The following is a 13,146-nucleotide window of genomic DNA, read 5'->3' on the forward strand; positions in this document are numbered from 1 at the left end:
TGCCTAATTTTAATTACATGTGTACATTTACTAACAAAACTGAAGTGTCTAGGGTGATAAACATAGAAATTCAATTGCATTTCCAATGAATATAAGATTGAGTTAGGTTTTCCCATCAAGCCTTATTTTGTATTTTGTATTTCTTTTCATCTCTAACAACAATTTCTTTCGTGTTCAGGAAACGAAAAAAAAAATTACTCAAACAACATGGCGAACGACATGTCAGAAGCACTCGCATAACTAAATATTTAAAACAAGCTTCCACAACAATTAACAAAGGAAGACATTATAAACAAACACCTACCCACAGTTGGCCACTGGGAAGATTTTTACTATAAATACTCTCAGTCGATGGGGTTTAGTGTTCGAAAAGAAGATGTCCGTCGAGACAACGAAAATAAAGAGTGGCAAAGAAAATGGCTTTGCTCTAATCAAGGTTTTAGGCGAGAAAGTGGACAAACCTAAAGAACCATAAGAAAAAACCTCGGGTTGTTACTCGCACAGGGTGCCTAGAACTACTGCGCATGAAGTTCGACAAGTCCGAAAATAGTTGGATGGTGAAAGACTTTAACCCAACACATAATCATGACCTTGCTTTGAAGACAGATATGCAGTTCTTGAGATCTAACTGTGCTGTCCCAGATTGTATGGGTGCCCAAGTAATGTCAATGAGACGGTCGGGCATACGAACTTGCCACATATTGAATCACCTTGTTGCAGAAAGAGGAGGACATGAGTATGTTCCGTTCTTGAAAAAGGACCTATACAATTGGATTGGACAACAAAGAGAGTTAGAAGAGGAGGACGAAACAGATGCTGAGGGTGCCCTGGGATACTTGGAATGTCTTGGGTTACGTGACCCCAATTTTTTTGAAACACACACGATAGACGCAGAGTATAGGCTCGCTGACTTGTTCTGGGTCGATGGAATATCGAGAGATGACTATGGAGGTTTTGGGGAGATCATCGCATTTGACACAGCGTACAAGAAGAATGCATACAACAAACCCCTTCTCCTTTTTGTCGGCGTGAATCACCACTTCAGAACTGTTGTATTTGCAGTTGCATTGCTGTACGATGAGAAGGAGGACACATACATTTGGTTGTTGGAAGAATTCCTTCAATGTATGAACAACAAATTGCCTCAGGTTGTTGTCACTGATGGAGATAAAGCTATGGTTAAAGCAATAGGGAAAGTCATGCCTAATGTTGTCCATCGTTTGTGTGCATGGCACCTTCAGAAAAATGTTACCATTAATGTCCCTCACCCGATTTTCAAGACAAGGTTTAATGAGCTCCTATATCAATATTGTACAAAGGAAGAGTTTGACGAGACTTGGAGTGGCTTGGTTACAGAATTTCAGCTACAATATAGCCAATTGGCAGCCATAACATACAACAATAGAAGGAGTTGGGCAGAATAGTTCCTACGGGGTAATTTCTTTGCGGGCCTCAGAACCACCCAAAGGTTGGAGTCGATGAATTCTTACCTGTCACACTTCTTGACAAGAAAACTTAAACTTAAAGACCTTGTTGGTCAAGTTGATAAAGCCATACAAAGCATACGCCACATGGAACGCAAAGATGACTTCATCAGCAACAACACATTGCCCCAGTTCCCTTCCAACATACTACAACAGTATTACCAGCAAGTTGCATCAGTTTTGACGAGAAACATGTACGATAAGGTCGCACAACAAATCAACAATGCTCTTGCATACTCAATTGATTCGAAAAGTGTGGAATTTGGGTGCAGGGTATTTTCCCTAACTCGTTTCCGTAGAGGACTGGTAAGAAGTTTAGTTTGCTACCTAATTGATCATGATCACTTTGAATGTAGTTGCATGTTATTCCAGTCAGAGGGAATCCCATGTCGACATATGTTTGCGATAATGAAGCATTTGAACCTACCCTGCATCCTGAAACCTCTGTTAAAGGAACGGTGGAGGAAGGACGCCAAATTGAGAGGTGAATTGAGTAGCGCTCCCCATGATAGGGTCCCCATGATGTGTTATTATGTACCCGTTGGGGATCATTGACATCACGGTTAAATGCAATGGGGTACTATGCCACACAACGTGATGATACATATGAAGAAGCATTAAGCGAAATGTCCCGTTTGGAGGAAAATTTTAAAACAATGTGTGCTCAGCCTAATGATGAGTCTGAATCGAGTCACGTTGTACATGGGGACCACCGATCACAACAACAACAGAGAGTAATTGGGGATCCAGCAATTGTGAGAACGAAGGGGAGGGAACCAAACAAAACAAAATCAAAATATAAGGGCGTGGACAATGCGACCCCAAGGAAGAATAGGTGTCGCAACTGCAACCAATTAGGCCATAATAGGGCGACTTGCAAAGTTGTTCCAGAAATGGACAATCAATCCATGGAGACAGAAAATCCAAGATCTTCCAACTATCCAATCTACTATACTCCGAACGTGGACGACATCAGTCAAAGTCAAAGGAGTGAATCAAGAGGAGATAATGGCACAAGCGAGCAATGGCATAGTGACCAATGGCCTACTATTTCAAAACATATTCTCAATCCCTCTACAGATTGTTACATCCCATAGTCATGCGGTCAGTTTTATGCTAAGGGTTTAGAATTAGTTTGAAAAAAAATTCACGAATTATGTGTAATGCTTTGTATGTCTCATTTTTTATCAAATGTAATCTTATGGACGTCAATCTTGTTTACAAAGCTCTACTATGTGGTATGCTCTTACAATGTTTTGAAGAGTCATTTATGGATGGATCGTTATAGGAATCCTTTGTTGACACATTAGTTTAAGAAATTTTGTGGAAAAGATACTACAATTATTCGTTAATAACAAAATTGAGGCATAATTAATTGATTTTGTGCTTGTGTAGCATGCATATATATATATATATATGACAATTTTTGTATGGGGGCTTCACTTTAACCCCTACCGGTGGGGCTCTCAGTGTTTCGCATCCAGTGAACAGTTTTCGGCGCGATTTTTTTTTTGGATCGTGTATATCGTAGCTATTTAGAGCATCCTGCTAATTTTCAAAAAATTGTGAATAGTTTACAGTACCGAAAACTAAGTTAAAACATGTAGTTTTCCACGCGCATAAAAAAAATTTGTCACGCGTGCAACAACATGTTTGAACCTAGTTTTCGGAACTGTAAACTATTCACAATTTTCTGAAAATTAGCAGGATGCTCTAAATAGCTACAATATACACGGTCATAAAAAAAAATCGCGCCAAAAACTGTTCAAGGGTCGAGAACACTGAGAGCCCCACCAATAGGGCTTAAAGGGAAGCCCCCACAGTAGAATTTCACTCTTTATATATATGATGTTCCTTGTATATTTTGTTTAGTGTGGCCACATTACTACTATCATGTGAGCCTAAATTGCTTGGTATATTATTGGGCCCCACTTGTCCAAAGTTAGTGAATTCTTACACGGTATGGAATAAGTTGTTCATTATCTTGCCTAGCCTATATCATCATAAGGAAGGTGAGGAAAGGCGGAGATTGAGTAAAACAAGTCATTGCTTGTATTCACAATTGATGTAGAATACGTTCAATATTACAATTATGCAAAATGTATGATTGGATTGGAGACATATGAATTGATTAGTACAATTTATACAAAAGGTATGATAGGATTGGAGACATAAAAATTGATTGGATCTATGATTTGACAAACCAGTTGACTTGCTCAATGTAGAATAGTAGATAATTATGATAACTTACATCTTGCAATTAATAGTTGTCGACATATATCAAAAAATTTGTAAAAGTTAATTGCTACTACTAGAGAAATATTAGAACCATACAAATATTTTGTATTTAAATAATGTCTTCATTAATCCATGTTATTCGTTTCAAACATGTTTAAACCCTAACCATAAACTAAAATAAAAGACAAAAAAATTGGACCACTAATCTGTAAGGTGAATTAACAATCACCACGCCATCGCACTACAACACTTCAGATCTTCATGTTCTTCTATGTCCAAGTGGGGCAACATCACCAACTATATTGTTAATTTTCTCCTTCAGGTACTCATCGTATCTACTCACTACTTCTGCCTTAAGTTCCTCTAGTGCTTTCAACACCCTTTCATAGGCTGCCATGAACGCGACATCCCTCAGTTCCTCTAATTTCTTTGTCTTCTATTCAAGCTCTATTTCGAGCTGCATTATCCTGGCTTTCATGGACTCGTTATCTTTCTCTAGTATGCGACAATACAAATTTCTAAAGAATTTCTTCATCCTTCCTCTCTAATTTGATCTTGAGATTGTTTATATAGTCTATAGGTTCGGGGGGGAGGGTGTTTATGTTGCTGTTGGTAAACTCCTCCCAATCCGGTCGGTCTACATGATGGTCGCCCCTGTCGGGAAATACCTCAATATTTCACAAGTCAAATGAGAAGTCTGAATCCATGGGGTATGGGTGGAAGGAAAAATTATGGGGTGGAAGGGATGAAGGAAGATCTGGCTGCCAAAGTAGTTGGTAGTGGTTTGTGTGATGGATAACTTTTTTTTACTCGTTCAAAATGGGCAGTTGTTGTACAGTGTCTATATTTGAGGAGGGCCCCCACGTATACATGACATTTTTGTCATACTGTGACACGCCAAAGGTCAATTTCACATTGAATGCCGAGACATACCGTAAAGATGCATTATTTTTTGCACAAGGTACGATTACTTGTCTAGGGAAATCATGCCAGGTGTTATGACAAAGTCAAAAACTTGAGAATTATATTTGAATCGGGGATTGGTTAAAAAAACCACTGGACCACAATTAACCAGAATAAAAAAAAACAACATTATTGATGGTTATCGTATATGTGTACTTGTCAAACAAACTTAAAAAAATAATCTATATGTTTAAAGTGTCATGTCATCATTAATGGAAGCACTTCAAACAAATATAAAAGACCATTTATTAGGCAACACAATTAGTTTATGTTCCATACCCAAATATATTATCTCCCCATTTTGTTCTATGGATGTAATGTCCTAATTTTGCTAATAACACTTAGTGGTTTAGAGGGCATAATTGGATGTTGATGTGTTAGTATAATTTAATTGTCATTATATATGTGAATATAATGAGTTATACTATGATGCGACTACTTAAGCATATTTTAGTGTATTAAAAATGATTAAAGGGTCGTATTTGTTGAAAAGGGTATTTATGTAATATTCTCCTTGTAACGGTATATATGTAATTTTACGTGCTTTGTGAGTGGCATCACATTATTATGTATACAATGACTTGAGATGTATGGCTGCAGGCGATCCTAGTGAGCAATTTCGCGAAAAGTCACAAAGGGGATTAATACCCAGCTCGGGTTGAGCGTACATAAAGTCCTAAACCCCAATAAGATTTTGGTCTTAGTAAATTGAAAATCAGTGTAGAGAATTAGAGTTTGTTATTTTATGGTTAGTTAGGATATTTGTTGATTAAATTGTTATGTAGATAATTAAATAGAGTTTTCGTAACTTTATGGTATTATAACTTTGGAACTCTTTTTAACCCAGTTTTTTTTTATTATTTTTGAGAAATATTTTTTGTAAAAAGCTATATATAATTGAATTAGCTTTCTAACGGTATAAAGATTGTTGAAATCTGACTTCTACACCTTCAGTTATGTTATTTTATTAGAGCTTAGTCCACAGTTACGAGATTTAGGCAGTTAGAGGTTGAGATATTTTTCCTAGTTTCATGTTAGATTATTTTTTTTCAATTATTTAATAAAAATAATAATAAGCTAATGTATAGATATTTTCTATAGAAGTGAGGATTCAATTTTATTTAAATTAAAATTTGGATTATAATTAGAATGAAATTATGATTTTTGAGAGACTATAAATAGAGCTTATTCCTTCTCATTTGTCTCTCATTCACTCTTGCTATTCTTAAGACCCAGAGCACACTCTCTGTAATGCCCCAAAATCCCTAATGAGGTTTATGGTTGGATTAGAAGGCCGGGAGTGCCTAGGACTTGTATGTTGGGTATTTGGGTTCAAGAACCTATTGTTGCTCATTTTCATTGACGGTAGTTATATTTGGTTATGAGTAGGTGACCACTAAGGAATCAAAGGATCGATTGTTCTCAAGGATCACTCTTTTAACTTGTTTCACGCTCGGACCAGAGGTAAGAAAAATGCACCCAGTATGTGACATGCATGGTTATTAATGAGGCATGTTGAGTGTTATGTATGTTGGCATTGATTGCATATTAAATGCTTAGCAATCTCGCTTATCTGTTAATTGCGCTGACCTATGACTCAGGAATCGGCAATGGTGTCAGTAGGTAACGCCCTGCTAATTAGGGTCCGTCACCTAGTGTGTTTTAAACCAGTGCTGGACTTGCTAAACATGTGATTAAGCCACTAAAGGTTTGGGTATTATAAATTTTGGTCAACTTATGAACCTTTTCATTAAATTAAAACATATGTTCTTTTACATGGGATCCCAAAAACACCAGTTTTAAAAAAAAAAAAAAACTACTTACAATACTCAGATTACACAATAAGCCGACCTAGGCGGCAAAAGCTGGGTTTAACCCTAGTTCCTCTGAGCATCTCAGCCGTGGTGGTCGAGCGGACTGCATATGTACATACCACTGCTAATTCCCTCCGACTCATGGTTGGTTGAGCTTCTCTTCACCTTTACCTACACCACAAAGCACCTGTTAGCCAGAAGACTCAACAAGAAAATATATTCAAAAACTTACAGAATAAAATGATTATCAAACAGTAATAACTATAATTGATGCATTCATTAAACCAAACTGGAGACCATAGATTCACACAAGTGCATGTTGCACTTTCTTTCAAATTATTGGCATCCGAGCCAGTCAAGTGCATGTCGCACTCCCAGGGTGGCCCAGCCATGGGGGCCTGCACTCCACGTGCATTATGCCAATCTTAGCTTATAAACTAAGTTCCTTAAGCCTTTGACTTAAAAGACAAGCCACCACGTGCCTCCAACTTATAAGTTGAAGCCTTGAGACTCTCAACTTATGTGGCAAGTCTCCCAGAATCCATCATATTCTCAACTAATAAGTTGATCCTCACTTAACACCCTAATAATACTCTAGTTTATAAACTAAGCTTCTCAATCATAACAAACAGTCACATGTTTCATATAGCATACTTATCAACAATCACAATGCATTATAATACATTCACATAGCAGTCATAAGCATAATCATAATTATGCACATTACAATGTACCTAATCTGATATTCACAAACATAATTATAATCATGTTCATCACCTTGACTAAGCTCTAATCATGCATTCACATAACAGGTGCAGTTCATCGCCTTGACTAAGCTCTAATCATATATTTAGCCTACACTTAAGATCAGATGAAATTGAGCCAACTGAGTTTCTAAAGTGTAAGTAAAAAAATACAGAGTCTCTCTCTCTAGAGAATACAAGCTTTATCTCTCTAAGCTCTCAGAAAATGCGCCAAGAATGCCCCAAGTAACAATCCCAAAGTCTCAAAACTAGAGAGTCACTAGACGGTAAATTCTGAGATTCTGATCCGTGGACCAACCAAATCCACCCCCGAAGTGACTGATCGGCCAAGACAACTCATCGGTCGACATAGGCAAAGCACTCCTCTAGCACACCTCTGCTCTACCATGACACATCTTTGGCATAGCATGAGACATCTTTAGTCTAGCATGACATATCTCTGGTGTAGCAAAACACTTTACTGGTCGGGCAAAACAAATGACTGGTCGGTCAAAATACTCCACTCGTCGACTAGAACATTTTACTGGTCAGTCAAAAATCTTTACCAGTCGAACAAAAATTCTACTTGGTCGGTCAAATCACTTCCAAAGCTGATAAATAATTATCAAGACTAGTAGTATCACAACTCCGAAGATTAATCTCCGACCTTTCCCTCCTTGGCTAATATATTTATTGACTATTAATGTGTCATTTACTGACCATGAATTGCCACTTGTCACTTCTTATTGCCACATCATCGAACTGAAATGTTGGGGATAACACCTATTAATAACACGTAGATGCACTTTTATAACCAAATGACTGGTTTAGCGAGTTAAGCACGGTTTAAAGCTCACAATAACAATGTTGGAGTAACCAGGGCGTTACTCTCTCTCTCTCTCTCTCTCACAATTGTTGTCGTGCACCACCATCCAAACACAAACTCAAAGGCCAAAATCTCCATCACCATCACCTCTTCAAATCTCCAAATAGTACACACGACGAAGGTTATCTTTCTTGTTGTCGAAACCCTACAACCAATATTTTAAGGATCTAGGAATTCTATTCAAGATCAAGGTTGCGGTATAGTTAAGTTTTGAATGTTTTGAGTTTTAGATCTACTGCTTTATGTTTTAATAATGGTATTATGTTTATGAAATAGGATTTTAAGCATGATTAGCATATAAATGTTAAGCATGTTGTATATGATTTATATTTTGTTGGTTAACTATTTATGCTTATTTGGGTTTTCTTGCTGGGAGGTGGCTTACGGGTGCTATGTGGTGCAAGTAAGGGCAAAGATAAGTTGGACCAACCATGAGTTGGAGAGCTCTAGGGGCTGTGTGTACATATGTAGCCTGCTCGACTGCCACGACTGTGGTTTCTTTTAAGGATTTAGGGTTATGGTCTTTTATGCCGCTTAGGATGGCCATTTACTACCCTTTTGCTTTTGTTTTGTGTTACAAACTCTTGTTTGATCCTTTTACATAATGAAACCTTTTTAATGGAATGTATTACTTGTTTGGCACAAATTAATGAACAAACTTTCTTATTTCTTCCCCACTATTCAATTTTCATTACGCATTACAGTCTGTATTAAACGTTTAATTAGAAAAGATGGGTTATAGTGCAAAATGTAACACTGCTGGATTTACTATGTCGTTAGACACATCGTTGAAGTCTCATATGTTTACATTTTCAGAGGACGAAAGAACTACGATACATATGAAAATCATAAACACACACGATCGATGACAGAAACTGGAAAATAACAGTGTTTTGATTCTCTCGATTTAGTCTGAGTATATTACGCAATATGTTATCACAATTATAGGGGGTTCACTCTCTCCCATTGATTATTTTCGAAAACGAAATTCATCAATTTCATGATCTTTAGTATAGATATTACGAAATTAGTGGTTGATTTTGAAAATAATGAAAAATAATGTAAATCTTTAATTTGTTTTAAGCATATATGGGAAAATAAAAGTTTCGATGCCTAAACCTTTTTTTTAGTTGCAGTAAATAGGAAATTTTTATATGAATATATAACAACACTCATATTTACGATAATTAACCTATTAGCACAATTTTCTGTTATAAATTTAAAGATGTGGGGTCATTTGCCATAAAAAAAATTCAACTGTCACCACCCTTTTAATATATACTTTATTGGTTTTCCTATGAGCAAAAATTTTCCTTGTTATGCATAATTTTCCTTAAATCTTCTTATTTGTGGTGTATTTGAAATGGAAGACTCAAATCTAAATTCACATGAATTGGATAATTTGTTTTATTAGGATTTAGAAGCCCGAAATGGTTTTTCAAACGTGGGACCCGAACCCATTGTAGTGGACCCGATACAAAAAAGTAATTGAGTGGGAATATACCAAGGCATTTGCACTATATTTTTTTTTTAAATTCAGAAAAAAGTGTGAGGACAAATTTAGCAAATCATTGTCAAGGCATTGCGTGATTAAGTATATCACCACATTTGGCAGAATTGAGAACATTATGTGCCTATGGTACTAGACCTATAGGGACTGTTCAGTTTCTCTGTTTGAAGAACAAAGGTTCACATTACTTAATAAACTTAAAAATGTACTCATGAATTATTTCCCCTTGGACTTTACTTTGAGTTCCCACTCCAAAGAAAATGAGATACAAAGCCTTGGCCACCCGCTCCCCCGCAATGACGGCCATAAAGATCGAGGACTCTTACAGGCCTCGTTCCCTCCAACGGGTCGGTCGTCCCAGGAAAATGACCATCAAAAGTGATGCAAGCCCAGTGGAAGAGGGTGTACAGCCACAGAGTGTGGAAGGTGGCAAACTCCAAGGGAATCCTTCCACCACCCAACCACGGTGTAAGCGAGGTAAAGACTTTATGTAGCAACTGCCCTTCGTCTTGCTAAAGAACATCTTTTTTTTTAAAAGAGAAGAGGGTAGTCAATGCACGTTGGGTAAACTTTTTTTTTTCACATACTGACATTTCTGTTTTTTTGTTTCCTATAACAAAGGACGACCCCGAAAAAACCCCATCCCTGCAAGTTCTGTTCGTGCTGGACGAGAAAAGTCAAATGCAAAAATGGTCCCTTCCTCCTCTTCAGACTCAGAGATCTCGAACCCTGAGATTTACATGAGCAGGAGTACATTCCAGAAAGTGGCTTTCAGCATGTTGTTCAATCTCCGAACGGACATTGATGAGATAAAGAAGAGAAGGTTTTGCCATTGTTTCCAAGGGGCCAAAATGAAGAGTGTTGACTTATTCAGGGAAAAGTCTACAAGTCCATCAAGTCGATCTAGCCCTAAGTTGTAAGGTGAGAGGATGTTGAATTTTTAAAGTACTGTACTTTCATGTACCCTTCACTCATTTGGTTTAGTTATTATGTTATTAGTTCCAAGTACAAACCAATCAATGATGTTTTTAGTTATTATTGAAGTTTAATTTTGAAGTATGAGAGTGGTTCATCATGTTTCCAGGTTCAGCAATGGGTCATTTCGCCCGTGTTTGGTGAAGTAGAACTATGATATATTGTGACATTGTTTAGTTCCTTAACTTTCAAGTAGAATTATCATATATATTTTCGTGTTCTTTGTTAAGTTTAAAGTTTTTAAAAATTCATACTGTCTCGTGGGTTTCTATATGGATTCCCTTCAAAAAATTCATCTCTGTCGCCGAGGATATTGGTAAGGGTTTTGATCTAATGATCAGTTTAATAAGAATGGACGAATAAGACAAATAAGGAAATTCAGAAAAATTATTAGCATGTGAATTCGAGGACGAATTGTACTGCATTAACTGGAAAAATGATACAATGGCATACCTAATTTTACTGGCAGTTTATTCAAGAATTATTGTTATTCAAATACAACCTGCACATGCAAGTTTGAAAGTAATATTTTTATAAATAAACTAGAACCAAAACAGCAGGGGCTGGTTAGTAGTTAATTCAAAAATATAATTTTAGAAAAATATTTTCAAATCAAATGATTTGAAAATATTGAATTTAAAAATAAATTATAAATTTTTGAGATCTTGAATGGTTGGGTGTTTTTTAATTTTAAAATTCATAGAATAGAAAGAAAACAATAATTTGTTGTTTTCTCTTTTGCTGAAGGATTTTAACTCTGTTTTCAAAAATGGTTTTTTTTTATTTTCTAAAACAAGTGTGCCAATCAAGTTTTCATTGGAGTTTTCATTTTTAAAGTTCTGAAAATGATAAAACTATTTTTGAATCCACTACCAATCAACCCAGTTTTTGTTACGTCGGCCTTGTGCATTTATTCTTGACCAACAAAGAAAAATGATCTGCGCGTGTATAAAATATTACGTCCATAATATGCTCAATCCGCTTTGTAAAATATAATTTAAAATGAGAAATATTACCCAAACGTCCATAGGTGCACTAACTTTTTCAATTAGAAGGTTAATTAATTATTGTAATACATGTGGCAACTTACAAGTCATTCATTTGGACTGTTTATGTACAAGCAATACCATGGAATCAGTTTTTGTTACTCCGTTATTGAAGTAGAAAGGGTACACACAAATTTATTGGACATATGCGGTGCTCGACCAACACGGCCGGGGTATCTCATAGGAACTAGTGTAAAATCTATTTTGTCCCTCAGGGGTATCTCATAGGAACTAGTGTAAAATCTATTTTGTCCCTCAGGTGAGCTGGTTGTAACTTTTCACATTTTAAACATTATTTTTGGATCCCATGTATGAACGTAAATATTTTAATTAAAAAAAACATCACTTTTCTCCACAAATTTTAATCGTTAATCACATTTAATTACACCTTTATTGCTAATATACTCGTTTAGAGAGTGCAATCACGTTTAATTACACTTTTATGGATAATAGACTCGTTTAGAGAGTGTAACACTATTTAAAATACATAGTGTAATGATATTCACTGCTGTTACACAAACACTATTGGACGAGTTCCCCACCTTTTGTTAATGTACAATGATCATTGCAAAACAAAAAACCAATGGATTTGGAATATCCCAATTTTCTTAACAAATATAAAACAAAACAAAAATGAACTCTTCAAAAACGTGTTAGGCAAGATTGAGATTCAGAATATTCTGTCAGAGCCTTGCGTCTCTTACTATCTTACCACATTTGGCATAGTACTCATAATGAACCTATGCTGCAAGGCTTATAGGGACTATTGAATTTCTTTGTGCCATGAGCATGCTCATTAAATTTCAATATATCATTTCTAAGCCTAACCCTTTTTTTCAATGAGCACCTTCATCTCTTAAACATTTTCCTAGTTGGAAGATGAGGAGATACATTGCCTTGGCAAGCCGACCCTCTTCAATAATGGGCGACAACTCTGACACCTATGAGGAGTCATCTCCCCTGCTAAGGGCCGCCTCTCCGAGGAAGAGGAACAACGAAGTCCATAAAAGGACAGCAAAAGAGTTCGTACATCCCCAATCTTCACAAGGTGTCGCAATCAAACAACATCATTCCACGAGACAGCCACCCCAGAAGCGAGGTGATAAGTTTATGGAACAATAGTTCCTCTTCTTTATGTTAATGTGTTTGCATTGCTATATATAATAGGGTTTTAACATTACGTTAGGAATGGTTACAACTTTTCAGGGACTGACTTTTACATTGTGTTTATACCATAACGAAGGACGACCACGCAAAAATCATTTGCCTGACACTGATGGAATTGTCAATGAGGTACTGCTGGCAGAAAGAAAATCATATTTGCAACTGGTCCCCTTCACCTCTTTAGACTCCAACATCTCAGACCCTGGTATTTACATGAGGAGGAGTATATTCCAAAATTTGGCTTTGAGCATGTTATTCAATATTCGAACTGACGTTGACGAAATAAAGGACGGAGGGTGTTGCCATTGTTGCCACAGGGACCA

General features: G+C 36.5%; 1 protein-coding gene across 1 annotated transcript; it reads left to right on the plus strand.

Moving 5' to 3' along the window:
- Positions 1 to 524: 524 nt before the first annotated feature.
- On the plus strand, positions 525 to 1,424 carry LOC133779915 (protein FAR-RED IMPAIRED RESPONSE 1-like). Its single transcript, XM_062219812.1, has one exon. The coding sequence runs from the start codon at positions 525 to 527 to the stop codon at positions 1,422 to 1,424; it is 900 nt and encodes a 299-aa protein (XP_062075796.1).
- Positions 1,425 to 13,146: the final 11,722 nt, after the last annotated feature.

The sequence above is a fragment of the Humulus lupulus genome, chromosome 5, assembly GCF_963169125.1.
Source record: "Humulus lupulus chromosome 5, drHumLupu1.1, whole genome shotgun sequence".
Classification (NCBI taxonomy): domain Eukaryota; kingdom Viridiplantae; phylum Streptophyta; class Magnoliopsida; order Rosales; family Cannabaceae; genus Humulus; species Humulus lupulus.

Excerpts from the sequence above, each read along its gene's own strand:
- LOC133779915 (XM_062219812.1), top strand. The coding sequence starts at position 525 with ATGAAGTTCGACAAGTCCGAAAATAGTTGGATGGTGAAAGACTTTAAC.